This window comes from Plutella xylostella, chromosome 21 (assembly GCF_932276165.1).
Source record: "Plutella xylostella chromosome 21, ilPluXylo3.1, whole genome shotgun sequence".
NCBI classification, from domain to species: domain Eukaryota; kingdom Metazoa; phylum Arthropoda; class Insecta; order Lepidoptera; family Plutellidae; genus Plutella; species Plutella xylostella.
In genome coordinates, this window is record NC_064001.1 from 8,652,468 (window position 1) to 8,674,938 (window position 22,471).

General features: G+C 36.9%; 1 protein-coding gene across 2 annotated transcripts in view; it reads right to left on the bottom strand.

Annotated features, from left to right (window-relative positions):
- Positions 1-22,471, bottom strand: part of LOC105385429 (A disintegrin and metalloproteinase with thrombospondin motifs 7) — a 92,378-nt gene that overhangs the window by 43,060 nt on the left and 26,847 nt on the right. Inside the window, exons 1-3 of one of the 2 annotated variants that reach the window (XM_048628606.1) lie at positions 21,481-21,702; positions 20,991-21,401; positions 10,983-11,202 (exon numbers count right to left, since the gene is read on the bottom strand). In XM_048628606.1, coding sequence (XP_048484563.1) covers positions 10,983-11,202; positions 20,991-21,183 — 413 coding nt within the window. In that variant the 5' untranslated portion in view covers positions 21,184-21,401; positions 21,481-21,702. Of the gene's footprint in view, positions 1-10,982; positions 11,203-20,990; positions 21,402-21,480; positions 21,703-22,471 lie in introns of those variants that run through there. The other variant, XM_048628605.1, reaches the window with a different exon arrangement.

Genomic DNA, 22,471 nt, shown 5'->3' on the forward strand with positions numbered 1-22,471 from the left:
CTTGACATCCTCAATTGTTACAGTGGGAATCAGACTTCTAAGCTGGCAACACTATTCATAAGCCCATTGATAGATTGTCGACAGTGTGTAACGAGTAACACTAGTAGAGTCTACCTAACACGTAGCGATAAAGCTCATTACACGTACAAGTGGGTGGGCAAGGCATTAGGTAGTAGATACTAGGCAGCCGTCCTACACTGTCCCAGTTGTATGGTTAGTGACTAGGCACCGGTACTTGACCTGATAGCATTATTGGTAGTAACTACCTAGTTTCATGATAATAAGTAGGTAGGTATGTACTAGGTACATAATTAGGTAAATATACAATAAATAAAAATATATTCACAGTCATGTTTTCTTCATCCAGAAATACTAAAACCAGACATTTTAAAGTGGGTTACTTTCCTATGCAATATCATCACTGCATAAAGCAAAGTAGTTTTTCGCATCTGTCTTTATACATAATTATATAATTATGTATGCTTAAAGGCGAAGCAAAGCTCTAAGGAAAAGCTAGTATTTGTACAATTTACTAGGTCTAGCCGGCGTTTTCGTGACATGTTTAGCTATAAACAATATTAGATTCTAATTAGCGAATAAACGCCATTCAACTTATCAGATTGTGGCATGAACATCTGTCTATCTTATACAGGAATTTAATGCCATTTTGTCTCAAGCTTCAGATAGGTAAACTTAATTGCCTACAATAAGCACTTTAGCTACCTAAGTATATGTATACCTACTTATTTATTATTATCTGTCTTCGGTTAACTTCGTAGGTTGTGGCGATTACGATATTTGTATTAAATAGTTACCAAAAGGTGGTATCTAGCGAGCTGTAACACTATGGACTAACTAAGTTCTGCTTTCAGAGTATTGTTTGCTTTAGTTTTGTCCGCTATAGACGCTATACATACTTTACTATACATTTTATGATTACGATTAAAACAGCTAAACTAGACTTAATTCGCGATGGCGGTCGTCGGATGTTCTTACCATCAACACCCTAACAATGACAGGAACGCGAGTGAAAATGGCATACGATCGCCAACGCCATGGAATCCACCAGTAAGTAATAAGGACAAATTGCTTCATTAAATGGCAATGGCAATCTCCGTTTACTATGTCAGGCTCAATAAGCCCGTGTTATTCGCGATTATAACACCACAAGTTGTTAGTACGAGTATGTTATTAGCTAACCACTTTGGTGGTGTTATAATTTTACACGGCGATAGACCACTTACAGCCATATTTGGTGCCAGACTTGTAGAGTTGTGTGATTGAGCGTTTGACCTGTGCAGTATTTATTCTTTGATAACTGTGCTATTTAATCGATTCTAGAGAGTATGACAGTCAAATGCGGCAATGTGGGTACTTATTAAATAATTTATAGTCCTGTTTCTGTCGTATAAATGGTATTGAATGGCTTAATTAAATACCGTAGGAGTTCTTGAGAGCGAAAATATTTAACCTCTTTATAGGGAATTTTTATGAAGCTGTAAATATTTCCTACGCAAAAGTAATATTCCGGGCTTTACTAGTTCGTGAAGAAAGACCATGAGAAAAGAAAGTTGGAAACTGAAAACTCATAATTCCCTCTTTACTTGTGAAAAATTGTTTTCGGCGATAGGGCTCGCGTGACTCGCGTCCTACCATGCCATGTTAGCAAAAATGTATAGTGAAAAGCGGGTAGTTCGCTTGCACGTCACCTCTGACTATCCTTTCAGGGATTATACTTAGTAATTATAGATAGAATTTGTACGTAGGTAATTTTAATGGTTTTTTTACCTGTATATGATATGTCCCGGGAAGACTACATTGTATGTAAACTCGAAGTAAATCATCCAACAAGATGTAATTCAGTGGTGGCTGAACGACAGGCCTTCCGTTTTATTGTTATTGTTCGAATGAGCTTTACGGGGCTTTTGAACTTACGCCTTTACATCTTTAAAACTTTTCCTGTTTTGAAACTGTCATTCTGTCACTGATAACTGGGATGAAATGAAATGAAAAGCTACGTTTTTTAAAGGAAGCGATTAGGTACCTACCTTTTTAGGGTTCCGTAGCCAAAATGGCAAAAACGGAACCCTTATAGTTTCGTCATGTCCGTCTGTCAGTCTGTCCGTCTGTCCGTCTGTCACAGCCGATTTACTCGGAAACTATAAGTACTACAGTGATGAAATTTGATGGGAATATGTGTTGTATGAACCGCTACAAAAATATGACACTAAATAGTAAAAAAAAGAATTGGGGGTGGGGCCCCCCATACATGTAACTGAGGGATGAAATTTTTTTTTTCGATGTACATACCCGTGTGGGGTATCAATGGAAAGGTCTTTTAAAATGATATAAAGTTTTCTAAAAAACATTTTTCTTAAAGTGAACGGTTTTTGAGATATCAGCTCTCAAAGTCGTAAAAAGTATGTCCCCCCCCCTCTATTTTTATAACTACGTAGTATAAAATTCTAAAAAAAATAGAAGTGATGCATGCTAATTAACTCTTTCAACGATTTTTGGTTTGATCAAAGTATCTCTTATAGTTTTTGAGATAGGTTGATTTAACTGTAATATTATATTTGCTGCTACGGAACCCTTTGTGCGCGAGCCCGACTCGCACTTGGCCGGTTTTTTCCTACTGCTGTGACTTCGATACTTATCAGAAGATTTTGAGATCATTATGTCAATGCGTTCTTTTTTGGCCATAATCGTTTTATTATTGTGCAATTTGTGCACCCACCTCTAGTGATACCAAAGCCTTTAAAAAGCCAAAGGACCAATTTTAATATCATTAGAGCTCGCAAATTGCCGCGTATTTTATTCAATAACCAATTTGGATATCATTAGTGCATTTTGGTGCGAATTTTATCGCACTTAGGTTTCAGGTTAAATCGTAAAACATGTAATTACATGGAGGTTGTCTTAATAAGTGAATGGTCAAGAATTTAACAGGCCAATGGTGCAATGGTCATCTTGCGACCAGCTGGGATGCCAACGTTGGAATGAGAAATATGTTGGTTCTAACTAGTGCTCGGTACGCTATTCCTTAATAAGACTAAAACAACTATAAACTAGGAAAACTCTTGTAAGAACAATTAAAGTTTCGTGAAGCTTTCAAAAAATTGATTGAAATTTTTCGAAAGAATATCAATATTTTTCGTTCATCGAGTACATAATAGAACCGGTTTCCATAGGAATTCAGATTTCGACCTATGCGTTAAAAAATAATTTCGGATAGCTGTGAAAATCAATGTGTTTTTCAGAACTGATAGTTATAACATTGAGACTTATCTGTATAATTTTTACTTGTCGTATTCAATAAACATGAAGTTATTCCAATTACGTAATACAATACTGCTTACATCTTCATATCATCATCTCTGTATATGGCGCACCGGAAACACTGGGGCATTAAGAAATTAATTTTCCAAAACAAAAAAAAGTATGAAGGATTTCTGTGTTCCATATTCAGGTATACCGCTATGGGGCTGGGTATGATGCCTGCAATATTCATCGTTCATTGTATTACAATAAATTGCCCATACATATGTATGAGGTATGAGTATGCGAGGTCCATACTTTCGTGTTTCGAGTTTTTGTCCCGAGTGTCCTAGTTTCTTGAAGGGAATCAGGGGGGTTACTCCATACTGACGAAAATCGAACGAACGAGAGCTACATCGAGATAAAGTCGTGGCTCATGCAACAGCGCTCCGAAACTTAGTTTTTCGTGTTATAGAGTGACCCCTCTGAAACTGTGGGGCGGCGTCTTTCGTCTCTCGATACGTGAAGTAACTGTTAACTGCAAGTGTCTTTGCCATGGTCTTGGGCAATTTCGGAATATCTTTTTTATCAACTAAGATAAGTTTGTACCTACCTACCTACACCTAGTAGTGACAATATAGGTAGCTCTGCTCATGCCCACATGATTTAATTTTACTTATAGACCATGTCAAGAATAATTTGAATTAGCGCTCTTATTTCAGGATAGTTAATTCCGTAAGGCAAGAATAGCAGTGAATTTTCACTTTCAGTCTCACACATAAAGCATATTCCCTGCACACGTCGGTATAAAGTTGTGAATCCAATAATATGCAGAACACATGTGAGCACAATTTGTTTTCAGTGACGGAAACTGTTGCCGACGTGCCGTCTGATGCAGTATGTATGATACATCTAATTAGATAAAACGAGTTTTAGCAACGTAGCGTAGGTATGTGTGTGAAGTATTACACAACCTCTTTTAACTGAAGTTGACAAACTCGGTATTTATAAGATCATCACTTTTAAAAGGCAGTATCGATTTGGATAAAACAATAAAGGTAGGTATTATAATTATTTGGTTTGTAAGTAAGTAGGTATTTTCGTTTTATTGTGTAGATGAAAAATAAAGATGTTGCTAAATATAGTAAATATATTTCTTACAATGGAAAGAGGCCTACGTAGTTACATACAAAAGTCAGAGGATGATGATGTTGATAATTACAAAGTTTTACTGTCAATTTCCCTCGGTTTACTGAGGTACATACAACAGGAGAATCACTATTAGCATTTTAGGTGCCTCATGATTCCCTACTAGAACGGATCTAGTTGTAAAATAATACTTTGCTCTAGAGCAACCACAATCACAAATTGCAAACATCTAATAATAATGAAGTGGCGCTAAAATTGCCGAGCGTACGCAAGCAATCGACAACTCATAATAATACAATAACGCAAGCACGTTCCGAAACCTCGGCGCCTATTATCAGAACCGTTCGTTCGCCTACAAAGAGTGCACGAGTGGCTTCCCGGTACGTGCGTCCGATGTTCACACGAGGGAGATAGCGATTCTTCCGAGAAACGATTGCAGCGCGAAACTTCCGCGGTGTAACTTTGATCAACTGCAGCGAGTGCCCACAGACAAGGCAGACGTAAACAAGCTGTTCCATTTATGAAATTTCACTGGCTGAATAATTGTGTCGGACAAAAAAACAAAAAGCGATCGTAAAAGGTTGTGAGAAAAACGCGGCGAACGACCGTGCGTTTTGAAAGCTTTTCTTTCAGCGAATGTAGAGTAAAAGCTGGCCTGAAAGCTCATAAAAACTGTAGTTCTTGGCAGATGGCTTAGTATGTTAATTTGCACTCAACCAATATTTTCTTATGAACACCATTTTGAGTCCGGATATGATCTACCACAAACGTGTAATGTTTCTGTGTTGATTCTGATTGTACTGACGTCTGTGTCTAGATAAAGTTTACTATACTTTAACTTACATAAAGTAATTGCAAAACTTTAATTCCTTAGTTTAATAAGATGTAAAACACCACGAACCTTGTACTTAAGTAAAAGTTACTGCCTAGTATACTATTTAGAAAGTTTCCTTTTAAGCCACATTGCGTAAAGATATCTTAAACATTTAGCGAGACCAATAATGGTGTTATACTATCAGCAGTACGGAGTTATCTACAAAGGCAGCCATTGTTAAATTAATGAACACTAATTCATGTTGATACAAATCGTAGTTTCGGTATGTTTACATCTAATCGTTGGAGTTGATCAAATTCCTTAGCTCAGGTTTATCTTAATTAAATTAACTAGTATTGTTGTAACATGTATAGAATAGAATAGTATAGAATAGTCAACATATTCCTATACATTTATAACCGACTTCCTAAAATATAGGAACCGTATTAATAACGCCCGCAATAGTTTGCTTGGCATCTTGGCAACCTAAAGTTATTTAAGTCCTATCAAGCTACCTGAAAAATACTCATGAAAGTTGTAACTTGGATAGTTATTTTATTTTATCTACAAATGTTTCTAATTATTTTATTTATAAATTACATTTCCTATATTATTATTATGTATTCTGAAAGTCTTTTATACATTGTAGAATTTTAACAATGGCATTCTTGACAACCGGTGAATTAACCCATCATACTGATAAAAACATTAGCTGTTTCATAGTTGAGTTAAACACCTACCGATCCGAAATGTATGGGACAGCTTTTACTTCAGAGTTTGTTTCATAAAGAAAGTGGCTTAGTATGATGGGTACATTCACCATCCAACGAGAATGCCACTGCAAAATCTCCACCCTGTATAGGTAGATTAGGTAGCCTAAGCAAGACCTATCGATAATGTCCAGTGTTTAGATAAGTTATTCGCGCCATTCGGTCCAGGAATGCAGCTACAACAACCGATCAGCTGTTTGCTGATTCATTAAATTACTAGCTCCACAAACGCTAGTAAAGCTAAATAGATGTTTTGTAATCTGGGAGTTTAGTTGCAGTAAGGATATATAAATGAGTTTTGGGGAAGTTTTGGTCAATCAATTCCATTTTGGATTACAGTAGGTACCTTGGTAGGTTTAATTAAATACTATGTTTAGTCTTGTCTGTAAATCAAATAAAAACAATCCACTTGAAATAAGTTCGCATGTTTGAGGTCCTGAGAAATGACTAGATAGCGCACTGGTTAGTAAAGCTAACTGATCGATCCGGAACTCGATCCTGACCGAGACAAATACACAGGTAAGTGGTTCTTGGCCAAAGGATAGCAATAAGGCTAACTTGGGTGCTAAAAGTCGGTGCAACAATGTCCTTCTGCCTACCTCATAGGGGCAACAGTAGTACAACGCGTGAGTATGTGCTTTATACGTGTAGTATAGTAAGTTGCTGAATTAGCTACTCATAACGGCACGCGCCTTATTAATTTATAAGGCAAACATAATTTTATTACTTAAATATTATTATCCAGCAAATTGCCTAGGAACGGGTCTAGATGTTCTTGTGCTTGTGCACTAAAAAGTCTATATCGGACGCTATTTGATATAAAATAGAACTTACAGGATAAGTGCTAACGTGAATCACGAACGTATAGTGGTGGAAAATGTAGAGAATGTCCATAGTACTGTAAAATGGTTCTGTAGCCTAAAGCTTAACAGTCGATTTATAATTTCCTCCCTGCATCCATAAGCTTACCTTGTTTTGTTTTCATAATATTTTTTGCGCAGAATATACTTTCATAATTTATTTTTCATTTTTGAACTTACATTGGCGAATATGATAAACTAATTCTAATTGACTGTATACTTGTAAGTATATTTATAAGTAGTCACAGAATCCGTGCTATAAATCAACCTGGTGCAAATAAATAACAGCAAATGAACATGGAATATAGCAGGAAATAGCTTTCCCGGTGTTTCGACGGAACCCTAGCGACTACGGAAATATACTTGGAAATTTATTAGCTAAAGTAAGTAGTGTGTGTAGTTTTAGGCGCTCGGCCAAACTCTTGTCGGGATTAATATCGTCTTGTGTATCTGAAAAAATAATGGACGACATAAATGGCTGCTCCTGTTTGTTTTTTTTTTGTTTGTTAAGTAATAGTCTGTTTTGCAATATATCGCTGTTTATTTTATTTTTTCATCTATGTATCTGGGTACCTGGTAGTACGAGTAGTATGTAATACCAAATTTTAATTAATATAGCGAATTTTATTTTCCGTAAGTAATTCCGCAGCTTTGCCACACAGGTAAGAATAAAACTTTTTAATCCAAACTACGGAACCATAAACTCTCAGCTCTACTTTTATATCTGTATAGCTCTACATTAGGCGTGGCCGACTCTATTTTTTCTCTGCGTAGCTCTACATTAGACTCTATTTGTGTCCGGAAACGAAATGTCCGACCTTGGTTGAGTTGTTGAGGACGAGAATAGGTACACTTGTGAGTAGGGTAGGTACAATTTGGCGTGGAGAGTGCGTAGGTAATTAAAAGGGAGAGTTTTGCTAATTAGGTACGAGACACTGACGTAAATTGCCTGGTGGAAAATGCTAGATATTTATGGATTGCTATTTCTGGATTTGAGTGCCACCCTAACAGCCAGTTTCAATAACTCTATCTACTGATGACTGGTAGTTACTTTCATACGATTTTGACACATCAAAAGTTACAATCTGTCAAAATCGTATGAAAGTATCTACCAGTCATCGGTAGATAGAGTATTGAAACTGGCAGTTGATCAACGTTACACACGATCATTATAATAATTGTGTTTAGCTCGACAGACGTGGCACATACACCTCACATCTTGGAGTAGCACTATAACATTAATATTCATCGATGAGCCTTCGATGATTTTTTACAGAATGACCTAGCAATTCTGTTTTATTTTGAATAGAATAAAACCTCCGTGCAAATTGAATAAAATATAGGTGGCTGAGTTATTTTATGGCTATTCTGCGTACTGGCTTTTATGACGACTGCACTCGATAAAATATGTAACCTATGTACGTAATAATATATTCAGCATCTCGCTGGCTGCTGGGAGGATATCAATCGTCAATCACATTACTCACTCATAATGTGTAATCCTTTGAACTGCTTTATGGAAATCATAAAACGAATAATATTAAAATGATGAACTTTGAAGTACAAACAAATTGTTGAAATAAGTAAGTAAGTATACTTATACAAAAAATAAAAATTGGTCCTCTATTTTTTTTGTAATATTTCCAAAAAAATAAATCAATGATAGACAGGGAAAAATAAATAAATGATATCCATCGAATACTTCCATAATTTTGCTACCCCAGTTTTTATAAACATGAAATAAGAAACAGAAGCCTAATAAAAAAAAATACTTATTTCGATGCTAACTTCTCGATACATAAGTATTACGTTCCTTTGATACTAAACAACAAAACCAAAATGAACCGGAAAATTAAACTACCTTGACAAGACTGACAAATGAACATCATAATCTGTGTACATTTAACTGTAGATTTATTTGCTCCTAATTCTCGGAAAACGGACGGATAAATCAGACAGCACAGAATAGCTGATGTGCGTCTGTCATGATACAGTTTGTTTACGATCGAAGACGCGGTTGATGCAACTGTATCATCTATGCATCACTGGTTCAAAAATAAAATCAAGCAAGCAAATCATACAACTTTCGGAAGAATTATGTCATTTGATGTAAAAATCAGTTATCAGAAAACATAATTAAAGAGACTGTGGTTGTTGACAGTACTGTGATACATTATTTATCCCAAATAGGTATTATTAGATAAGTGAAGACATTAAAACATCACTAATGCCATTTCTTCTAACATTGTAACGTAACGACCACAGTAACGACGTCGCTGAATGATATCTAACAAAAAGAGTTTACACTATTAGCGATAACACTCACAGATGTCTGAGAAACGTTAAAAATAAAACTAAATTTTGTATGCTTAATTACAGCGACATAGTAGATAATGATGCCAAGTTCAAATATTAGCTAAGGTCGGTGGCGCCACTGGCTGATAGTAAAACATTGATAAAATTATGTCAGGCGGCGGAGAAAACGTAATTTGGTAGATCACCTTTTTCCTGAACTGAAAGTTGACTTTGAATATCATCGTCGTCATCATTATCAGTTCGTAGCTTCAATGTGCTGTCGTCAGAATTGTTTCATTGTGCTGGATATAGGCCTTTCTCAAACTATTTCATTACTCCAGGTGATGCCCTTTTTAACTTTATTACTTCTTAACATTACCGGCGCTGGATTTCAAATAGATATGACCTAAAGCTTTTGCACTTGTACCTACATAGAAAACTTCCGAATAAAAAAAAACTTGTTACTAACTTGACAAAAAACAACATTTGATCAACCGTGTCGTAACGCATTCAAAACCAGTCAAAATACTTTCGCTTCGCAATGTTTACACAGAATTGAGTGGATAAGTGTGAATCACAGTTAGCTAGATCATTGGCCGACTAACACAGAGATTTTGCACGCACTTGTGACGAGCGTAGGACTTACAAATTGAAAGTATTTCTGTACGCTAGACGTTCTTTGTTTATGAGCATCTGATATTTAACACGTTGCAGGAGTCAGTACAGCTAACGTACCACCACCGACACTATTCTATTCTATTCTATTCTGGTAGGGGGTGAAGTTCCTGTACGTGGCTCTCTCGAGTGGAACCTTTGTAGGTACATACCACCGACACTAATGCCACCGCTAATGTTCGGTGGTGGTAACTACCCCCAGGAGACTGCAGCAAAATTAAAATTCTCTCCTTTTAGGCATCGGTAGCAACACGCATTGGCTGATTTAGAGGGTGTAGTCAGGTACAATTTTTCTGCTAGATATTCTGTACATAGAACTTGTGGATAGTCTTGGTAATGAATGGGCTATCGCATTCTATTATGTCTATCTCTTGTCGCTACTATAGTTACTTAACTAGTAAGTACTTAGATAACGGGTAAGTATTATCTTTAAGGTCTGGGTCGAGCATAAATCGTGATAAATTTGTGGAACTAGCGCCATTTAATGTACGGTTTTATGTTATCGTTATCGCGCGATGGTAGTTCAAAGTGTTATTTCCGTTTTGTTGCAGTGTAATGATCATTCAGATCAATGATACCTTCTTTCCTGCATAGGGTCATTCAGAGGTACTTGTGAACTTCAGAATAAATAATACTTCAGTAGGCAGGTGGCACTTAATTTATAATGGTTAAATAGCTTCCTTCCCACGTGCGTTATTTATATCCGGCGCATCCTGGGCAGACAGTGGATGATGCTATTATGACTGCCCAATATACTCGCAACCGCAACCCTAATACTTAACGTGACCAACTCTAGAGCGCACCTACCGAGTAGAGTGGCCGAGACAGTATCCTCGGCCGATACTCGGCCAATGAGCTGCTAGCAATTGACCGAGTACACGGCCGAGGGTACTGTCTCGGCCACTCTACTCGGTAGGTGTAATCTGGATATAAGGAGAAGGGTTGCAGAGGGTTCTAATAATGGGGAAGAAAACCAAGTGAAATTTTGGCAGCACAATCGAGTATGCATTTAATGTTCTGACCAATGACATTGTTGGGGAGAAAAAATGGCGACTGAAGCAACCAATTAGGACTTGGAAATAAGGCACAGTCACCTAAGGCGCCATCTGTAATTAGCTTTTAGTTTTTCTCCCAATTATATCATTATAGAAAGCCACTCACCGCAGATCCAGCCGCAACTCCCTGCCATCCACCGTCAAGTTATAATGCACGACGTGGTCCAGCTCGTGCTCTCGCCCGTGCAAGTCTCTCCTTGCGCGCGCGTGACCGTGCGCGTGCTCGTGCGCCACCTCGCGTGAGATCAGCGCGCCGCGTGACGTCACCTTCACCGGGTACGCGACCTGCGCGCGCGACGGGTCCAGGTGCTTGTGCGAGTAGATGCCTGTTGGGGGGGATGGGGGTTAATGGGGTGGTCAAAAGAAGCTAATGAAAACTTATTCAAACAGGACTAAGTTCACAGTTCATAATCATGATTAGTCAGTATCCTCCGAATGCTGGCCTCACGCTCGCCCGTGTGACTTATATAACTATAACTAAGCAATTAAAATAGTGAAGCCAGCCTACGTTGTAAGGACCAAGAGGGCTACACTTTCTTGCTGGAATAGGTACTAAGATTGCCGCTACGCCACGACTCAATCACTAAACGTACCGGCTATGTCCAAAGCTCCTTTATTTATATTATCCTAATTCAATTTTGATCTTATTACCTATGCCACAAAAATAATTAAAACTAATTTGCTGCCTGCCCCTTGGCTCACAGATGACATAAAGAGGCTCATGTCCAAACGTGATCACGCCAGATTTCGCTACAAGAAGCAACCCACTGAGGAGCACGAGCGGATGTACAAGGAGCTGAGAAATCGATGCAATAGAGTGTGTAGGGATGCGAAACGCCGACATATCCACAATACTATAGAAAACTGTGATAATTCACAGTTATGGAACTTCCTCAAATCTTTGGGCATAGGGAAAACCAAGGCAACTTCAAACATCAATACTGACCTTTCTGCTCTCAACAAGCATTTTTCAACTCCCCCTCTGGTTCTAAATGATCACATTAAAGCCACAACTCTAAATCATCTTTCTGCTATGCCTTTCCCTGACTGCCCTTCGTTCAACTTCAAACTTGTTTCTGGCCGTGACGTTAAGAGATGTATTTCGGCGATAACCAGCAAAGCAGTAGGCATTGATGACATCAGTGCCTCCATGGTAATTCCAATATTGGACGTTATTTTGCCCCACATAACCAATCTCATGAACCTTTCTCTCCTGTCCAAATCCTTTCCAAGCTTATGGAAGAATGCATTTATTCTTCCACTGCCAAAAGTCCCAAATCCTACGTCTTTGTCACAATTTCGACCAATTTCTATTTTACCTTTCCTCTCAAAAGTCCTCGAACGTCTCGTCTTTGAACAGTTTTCCAGTTTCCTTTCCAACAACGATCTCCTTAACCCTCTCCAATCCGGCTTTCGTCCAGGCCACAGTACAGTTAGCGCCCTAATCAAAGTGACCGATGATATTCGTAGTAACATAGACAAGCAAAACGTTACTGTCCTCGCGTTGCTGGACTTTAGTAACGCATTTAATACGGTCGACTTTGATCTACTCCTCGGTATTTTACACACTCTTAACGTATCTCCGGCAGTCACTAGTTGGTTCGAGTCTTATCTCAAGGGACGCAAGCAGTGTGTACGTACCGACAGTGAGAGTTCCACTTGGTGTCCATTACTTGCGGGCGTCCCTCAAGGCGGCGTTCTTTCTCCTTTGCTTTTTTCCTTGTTTATTAACATCTTAGCCAATAAACTCACTTCTCTCTACCATCTATACGCGGATGATCTCCAGCTCTACACTAGTGCACCTTCCGAAAATCTCAACTCTGCTGTTAGTCTCATCAACACCAACTTAGAGATTATCTCCAAGTGGGTGAAATCTTTTGGTCTGCTGCTAAACCCCACAAAGTCTCAAGCGATCGTTTTTGGCAGCTCCAGAATGCTACGCAAGATTGACTTTGCAACAGCGATGAGAGTCAGGTATGACCAATCGGACATACAATATGTGGCTTCAGTCAAAAATCTCGGCGTGATCATGGACAGCACTCTCTCTTGGGTTCCCCAAGTTGATGCTGTGAGCAGGAAGCTTTTTGCATCTTTCCACTCTCTTAAACGCTTGCAGTATTTCCTACCGCTTAATACTAAAATTACGTTGGCACAGTCTCTACTGCTCCCAATTCTCGATTACGCTGACGTAAGCTATCTTGACCTCACTGAAGAGCTACTCAATAAACTCGAACGTCTCCAGAACTTATGTATCCGATTCATTTTTGGATTACGTAAGTATGATCACATTTCAGAGTATCGTGCTCAATTGAAGTGGCTCCCAATTCGCCTTCGCCGGAATACTCACATTCTTAACATGTTATTCAATGTTTTGAATAACCCTTCTTCCCCACAATATCTTAAATCTAAGTTTTCATTTCTCTGCTCCCACGGCCGAGCGTTGAGATCTACAGAGAACAAGATGTTGAGTGTGCCTGACCGCAACGCTGCTTCATATAGCGACTCGTTCGCTGTGAAGGCGGCGTGCCTGTGGAACACCTTGCCCGTGAACGTGCGACTATCACCTTCGCTTGCTACTTTTAAAAAGAGCGTAAAGGATCATTATCATCAAACCTTAGGTTGGTAAATTATATTTATTTATGTATATAATATATTATATATGTATGTATTAACATAGTTAGTCGGTATATATTAAGTAGGTATTTTTTGTCTTTTAGTTTTTTTTTTTTATATGTGTATCTGTATGTATTATTATTATTTAAGTAGGTTAAATAAATAGGCATTAGTCATTCTAATTTATAGGTATATTTTGGACATGTTAGTCGTTAGTATAGTTCTATGTCTAGTTTAAATTGTTTTTTATTTTATTTTTATTATTGTATAAAAGAGTTTCGTGTGAATATCACTTTAGTTTTCCACCAACCAAGGGTTGGCTGGAAGAAATTGCTTCTTGGCAATAAGCCCGCCTTTGTGTACTTCTTACTTTTTCTGTCTTCATGTTTTTGTCTTTGTTTTGTGTATACAATAAAGTGTCTATAAATAAATAAATAAATAATTTGCTCTACATTTTTATGCTGATTGTCCAAACCATTTCCTTTACAGTTTCCGAGAATTTTCTCCATTTTAATGACTTACCTAGTAGGTAAGTAGTAAGGTAGTATAAATCGCTTTAAATTCTGTATAATTTCTTATTGTTTTCGTATCATACAACACATAATTCTCAGAATGGCGGAAACAGCGTTACAACCACCGCGTCTGCGCTTTGTGTGGACTCATAGAAATGCTGTCGCTGCAAATACTCTGTGATTATGATAACATTGTTAGCACGTGGTTCTATTGTATAATATATATAATATATAGGAATTAAATTTAACTAATTGATAATATGCTATATAATTGATAGCTGTCACCTGATGAGACTGTGTAATAAAGTCTAGTCACTTTTCTGTAGAGATAATATTTCAAATATGCTGCAGTCGAAAATAACAAAAGAACCTTCTTAAAAATCTTAGATGTTAACTTAAACCAGGGATGCACAGACCGCGGCCCGCGGGCCGCATGCGGCCCGCCGATCGAATACTAGTGGCCCGCCAACAGCAAAAATAATACTCTCGTACATTCGAAAAATATTTGATTCTAAATAGATATGTTCGAAAAGTACTCAATCACAGGTAATTCAAACCACTCCTTGATGACATCGAAAGCGAATATTGTATTATACAGTAAGTATAGTATGTATTATACTATAAGTCCTGAATTGACACTGGAACGATCTCTTAATTTAATAAGTACATATATTAGTTATTTGATTTTTTCTGACAGAAAAGCAAAGGGATGTCCAGGAACTTAAAAGTCCTGATAATGCAGTTAAAAATTATCAACATTCAAAACGACCAAGATTTACGCAACAAATTTCACGAAAGAAAAATGCTGAACTAAAAATACGTACAAAGAGTTGGGTATAAACTCTGCTCTGAAAATGTGCCAGCTTATTTGGTTGTACCTATAATATGTGACTAAACTACTAAATTTTCAATACGAAATCGTCAAAAAATCGAAAACGCCTTGCAAACGAATGTTCGGAAGCAGTTTTACATGAAAATTTAAGCCGAATAAATAAAAAAAAGATTGTAAGCACTATGCCACGCTTCAAAATAAATCAATTATTTTTCAATTTTAACATTATTATCAATTATTTTTTGTCTTTAATTACCTATACTTCTGGCGGCCCGCCATCAGTTCATAATTTGTCCGAGCGGCCCCTAGTCTTGATAAGTCTGTGCATCCCTGACTTAAACCATCTCCGTTTACCATAACCAAATTAAGATGCCTATCTAACCCCATCCCAGCCTTCTTTTGAAATTCTAATCTGTGTTCCCATCGCCCAAACGGCGGGATAACAAGGCGTAATCTGTGACCGAGCGTAGGTCAAACCAGGCGACGCGACCGGCGCCGCTCACTTGACGCCTGGCGCCATACCACAGATAATTTTAGGCCGTGCCTGCCTACTAAGAAATAAAAATCCATCAGGTGCCCATATCTATGTAAAGGAGAACACAAAACAAGGTCTAATCATTTCTACAAGTCAGTTGCCAACAAGTGTTATCTATGCCTATGATAATATCGACATCAAATGACAGATATTCTGCGAAACGGCGTTAGTTATTATAATATGATGCTAGATTCCTAGACTGACATTAGCAATCAACTATGGCTAACGCTAGGCAATAGACAGATCATGAAAGTGATAAAATGTTCCTTCATCGATTTATATGACAGCTCCCATGTTTTCGCACTCCTTATTGGTTGAAAGTCTTCCATCAAAGAGGGCCACTAGTCTGACCATCCGTCCTCCATAGTCGAAGAGGCATTAATGGGAGTAAAAAGCGAAGTAAGTGAACCTATCAGTCGCTGTCGTTCGCACTAAATAAGGTGGAATTTTATAAGGGAATTACTCGATGGAAGTGCAATGTACAACCGTCATTATGAATATGAGGTGGTAGACAAACTTCAATGGTGAGCAATTAATATTTTAAATGATTTTTATAATTAATTTTTAGTAAATTTATCGATTGGTATTTAATAACCTCCTTTCGTGTTAGTCTCAAATGAAATCCCACTCAGTATTTACGCCCGATAGATTTAGTATGTGGGATTTTTTACAGTGTAGGAGTTCATGGAACATTTTTACCACTCTGTTTATTTGCGGGTCGTTACGGGTTATGGACGACTGTAAATATTTGAACCTCCCTGTGAATTATGATTATTTATAATACCCACTATAGCTCTTACCGTTTCTAGACGTTCAAATATGTATTTGATTTACCCGGCTAGGTTTTTAGTTATCTTTACACTGCCACACAGTTCATCTATTTTTTTTTATTTTATTGGGAATACTTTTATCAATACCTACTTATAAAAGATCAAATATGATTGCTTATTTTTTGTAGGTCGTTATTAATTCTACTCATTCAAGGGCGTTAGGTCATGGTTCAAATAATTAGGTACCTACCTCAATCATTAGACTTTGTGATTAGACTTTGCCTTTGACATTTGATTACCAGAAAAATCTATCAAAATGAGTTTCGCACCGCAGGGTGTCTGTCTGAAGTAACTATGTATAAATAAATAATAGGTTCTAGGAATTAAAGTTACGTATTTTGAATTAATAAGATTATAATTGAATTTATTAGGTATTTTGATTGGCGATGGAGGTTTAGCCCAAAGATCCGTGTTATTATTTAGGCTCTACAAAGTATCAAAAAAATATGCTCATACATTTTTTTTGCGTAGTTACTTAACTATGAAACAGCGGTTTTTCCTAACCCATAACCTATGAAAGTTACTTAATATGTCGGGTATATTGACCTATTGGCGGAAAGATCACTCATCAAATTCGACTCTGATCGAATGTAAACTAAATCATTACATAGATTATTAAATTTTATAACTCATTAATACGACGTGGTACTATAGAGGTAGATACAAGTATGGGCTACTTCATTTCTCAAAAACTACCTTTAGAATATCCTTAACTCCTACACCACAGAAGTTACTTTAGAATCTCAAACCTTAAGTGCTCTTACGAAGACTAGTTTCTCTTTATTAAGGCTCCCCGTGGCTTAAGTAAATTAACCAGATTAAATTATTCATCAATTATTTATTCTCAATAATAGGTTACCACCTACTGTAAAGTTACGTAGTAGCCATGTCTTTCGATATTATTGCTTCATTTACTATTAATAATTGCCGTCGTAGTTAGGTCTTAGTTGTCGAATACAGCGTGATTTAGTTTTCATAATCTATACGTATGCCTGCCTTTGGAGCTTTTCAGTGGGCTGAAATTCAGCGGTGTGCTGAGTTAAATGGTGATTATTAACTTAGGTATTAAAAAAAAGAACTGTACCTTATAAAACGTGTCATAATATGTAGAGGGTACCTATCTATTTTTAAACATGTCCCTGACAAACACTAGAGCAAAAGAAGATGGTTAATAAGCGTATTTGATTTGATAGTCTACCTAAGAAAGATTTAAATGTGTATTGTATAATGTCCATAAAGTTTTTAACGTTTGCAAGTCATTTTAAATTCAAGATAAGATTATAAAATATAACACTTGTACCTAGACCTACCTATAAGGAAAGCAACCGCCGTCATTATTTAGTTTTCATATAACACATGTGAAGTCATAAGTAAATAGCCGTATCTCCACTATCACAGAACCGTAAGTCAAACTCTGATGTAACAAGAAACTACGGCGGATGTTTTGAGTGGATTCGTGACTATTATGTGCTGTTTATAACACCCATGACAACTAGGTAAATGGTATGCCTATTATTATGAATCACCCATTCATTGCACTAAGAGCCTAGGTAGGTATATGAGTTTTAAGTGGTCTCTCCTAAACCAAGGTTCACGTGTGGAACTATGACTAAATTGGATTAAATTTTTCAATAAGTTTGCATTGGCTGGCTCATCACGCACACTTTATAGTACGTTAGTAATTTTGTATCTACTTATATGATCATCACGAATCTAATCTAACTGTATCTCAGACGAAGTAAAACCCTTATGTAAAAGTTTCCATTTAACCCAGTTAAATATAGTTTCTTATATGTATACTTAGATATTATTACATATAAGTACATACTACTTACAGTGGTTTTTGAATATGATAATCATCGTTAGACTATAGCCAAATAATTGTCCATTACTGGATATAACATATCCTATGTTTCATAGGTTTCTCTCTCCCAAGGAGCATGAATAGCATGATAGCACTTTTACTATACTACGTTTTTTTGAGATTTCAGCAGAATATCAGCGCTCAGTTAACATTATTTGGTGCAGCATGTAAAGCTGGGCAAAACAACTTTTTCTATACCAGTTTGTTGTGTATACTTTGTGTGTACTTGGTGAAATTTTGGTATGGAAATAATGAATGACTATACTGTACTTTAACATTACTTTGTCCACGCCTCTCCTACTCCAACCACTACCGGCTACCAGCCAAAGGTCGTCGACTGCGACTGCTGCCTATAGGCTATCCATCATCAGCCAATAATCATCCACTGCTGGACATAGGGCTCTCCCAAGGAGCGCCACAACACTCGGTTCTCGGCCTTTCTCATCCAACCACTACCGGCTACCCGCCCAAGGTCGTCAGTCCAGCGGGCAGGAGGGCGTCCCATGCTGCGTTTGCCTGTTCGTAGTCTCCACTCGAGAACTCGTCTACCATAGGCTATCCATAACTAGATAATTTATAAATAATTATAACCCAAATCTGTTCAATCGTGACGTCACAGCGCGCGTCACACGTCACGATAAGCCTACTTTTTGCACGAAACCTCGAGATTGGCACAGTCAATATTGTCCCAGCGATAACGGAATAAGATCATTACACTTTCCCGCGATAACGTGTTGATAAGGCCTCCGTTACTCTAATTTAATTTGGAGGATGTGAGATGATAACGTTGCGGTGTCAGGTAACGATTGTTGAGCCGTTGTTCCGTTTTAGTGCAGCTTCCTGCCAGCTTGTTTCAGCCTAGGGTTTGCGAAGTATTGATGTAGTAGGTACTTAGTTGTTTTTTTGGCTTCTTATGTGTACCACTGACTGCTGGTCGAATGATTTATTTTATATTTGGTTAATCGCTACAAAATAACATGTATACCTATATTATGTATTTAAATAAAATATTAATATTCCTAAAATCAAAATACATGCGCCATTGTCATTTCCTCTATTCAATAAAATTTAGCAGACTTCGTTTATAAAATTAATTAATTACGCAATTAATAACTTGTGGGACCTAAGCAAGCAAACCGAACGTCGGTTCATTGACTTGTGTAAATCAAGTTCGAAAAATACACACAACAAAACAAAACACAACACAAACTCTTGTTTCATAAATCCCGTCAACACACATCGATTGGAATTTAACGACTAACCGAATGATTTAGAGGTGCGGACACACTGGCAGGAAATAATTGCATTCACAAAACGTAATTGCATTTACATTGATATTTAACAAATTCGCAGTGTTTATTACACTACTACAGAGAAACAGCACGGAGAGCTATGAATTTGAGCCTCATTTATTCTATGCTTGTCCTTTGAACATCATTAACTGTAAATTGATCCTATTATCTCCTGCTTATTTAATAGGTGATATCTTTAAAAAAGTTATGGTTTGAAATTTTATCTTTTTTATATTTTATTTTATTTAAATTCTTACTTGTGTACGAGTAGTCACAAACAATAATCGAGCGGCTCTGAAGTTGCTAAATAACGCTATGAACAACGCTATGCTAAATAACGTTTATTGAATATTTTATGGAAAATGTCTGAAATGCAAAATAGACGGCTTATTTACGGTGCGAATTTAAACCTATGTGGCCTATAAATTGTATATAGACGTATCTGAACTACCTACACTACATAACAGTTCAAACTGAGCTTACATTACACCCCGCTATTTTCGGATCTTTATTGAAATTACAAGTCGTTCTGAACTCGATCACTTCATAGTTTAACACACCTGCCTTGCAAAAATAGATTTTCATGTTTAATAGATCAATATTTAGTCTGCCATGCATATACATGATCCTCTTTTTGTACAGGATAAATATACTGTTCGATTATAATGATAACATTGATAACCATGAGACATGCTGTCACTGTTTAAAACCTAAAAACAGTAACAGCATGTCTTTTTATCCCACAGGTAGCCATTATCCAGACAATGTGAAACATGCCCTTAGGAATACAATCTCTAGGAAGTCATGAAGAATTCCCGACATAGCATTTACTGGCGGCCAAAAAAAGCCTTACAATACCTGGCCGCATCGGAATTTTGCCTTCAGACCGGTGAAACATAACACCAAAAAGAACGCAATCTGAAATACAACGCCTAAGGGGTTAAATTACTCGGATATCTTTTTTTATTTATGCAACAGTAGCATTGAGACTTTGAGACTAAACTTATTGCTCCTCAACATTACAGTGTGTTTGTTTTCTTTACTTATATAGTAATTGAAATGCACACCAATTCGTTTAGTTATTTATATTGAAACTTTTTTGAATGGTATTCATGAACTAATTAATATTTTTAATAAAATATTCTACACGAAACGACTGGATTTTATTAAACCAACCGTGTGTATAAAATATATTTTAATACAAAATTAGTTATACCATTCTGCTATGAAGATGAACTGAGACGTATCATAAAGGCATGTATCCAATTATCTAAAGCTCGAATTCAGAGTGACAAGCTTGACAAATAAGTGACAAGTGCAAAACAACAGTCGTTGCATCTGCGAGAGATTGCACTTTGAAATCTCACAATAGACCCTTGTCATATGTCGAATTAATTGTTTTTGTCGTGATCCCATTTTTATTAATTTAAACCTGACAGGTCTGGGAATTATCATTCATATTTCTTTTACACTTTGATGATCCGGGCGCGGACGGCCGAATGCATTCGTTTCGTTTTTGCAATGCTAATGCTATTTTAATTTAACATGATTCACGTTAGACTGCATAATTATTTTTTAAGTTCGGACCTGTTTCACCTTACATAAAAAAAACAAAAAAAAACGAAAATGGACTTACCATTGTGCACAAGTTGTCTGATGCTATTCTGGATATCTTCCTCCACATCGGCAGGATATTGGACGTGGACGTTGTCAATGCTCATGCCGCCACACCACGTCACAAACATTTGAAATAGTAACAGTTTGAATATAGAACACCTCACATCCATTTTTCGCAGCACCCGAATGTCACTTCCACAAATTGTCACCATTTTAACTAATTGTAAAACCGCCCTTATTATGCTACGGATATTGTTGTTGCATAGCAACTACTACCGATTCATTTTAGATAATTAATCCTATGATTATAAGTACTTGATTATATGTTCAAGCAACGAATAAACACTGTTACGATATTTTGTGCTTGTAATTTGATATTGATAACGAATATATTTGTCTTCGGCTCTGATGAATTCTCATGTTAGTGGACCTGCAACAAAGAAAAAAATGTTAATAGGACTAAATTAAAAATAAACAAAAAACTACGGAATTGTTAACATGATTATTACCTTCACATTTTATCCAATTAATTGTTAAATAAGAGCAAATTTAAAAATAACTAACTTAATTCTAATAATATGAAATTTATAACTTAAATAAATAACTAATCACTAAAAGACACTGGCCGTTCAGAAGTTAAAACCTCAGGCATGAATAAAAATAGATTAAAAAGTTAAAACTCTTTTCACGACCCGCAAGGAGCAATGGTTTCCCGCCAACAGTCGACCATCGTCTGGCGAAAGCACAGACTCCTCTCCTCATTACGTAATTCCCATCTTTAATCTGTGCCCAAATAGACGCATCCAAGTACCTTATCGCCAAGTTTTATTTCCTCTCTGATAACGCCTTTTTGACAAGGTGTAATAATAATTACTGGGTAGAACGTTTAACTTTTGTTCTGTTGCCTGAAAGGTGGTATAAAAAATAATAATATGCTCTAATACAATGAAATTAAACCACGTTTAACGGTTTTTTTTTACGAAGTTTGGCGCATTGATTTGTTATCGTCAGCCTCTTGACAGCGTTTAGCATGTGTATGCTGTTAAAAAATTACCTACAGTGCTACGTACATAGCTACGTTTGTACTAGACCATTATATGGACATTCGAAGTACTTACTACAGTCATACAGTTGTGCTTAATGGGTGGCTTTGATTGTCCGCGCTATAAATTCATTGAAATTTAGGTTTGTGCGTTTGATACGGTACAGACATGACTGTTTACCTGGTAATGCACTTGACTGTACCTACTGCATGTACTGCAGGGCACAAGTCACTAACTCGTTATCGAACAGTCGGCGACATTCTCAGTGGCGGATTTACCTATAGGCCAAAAAGGCCAGTGCCTAGGGCGGCAGATTTAGAGGGGCGGCAAATTTAGCATTTTTTATTTTACAGATTTTTTAAATATAAATTTACGTGTACACAATCTACATATAAATATACACACTGTCATATAATCAGTATGTACCTATATTTTTTGAATTTAGTGGCAACTGAGG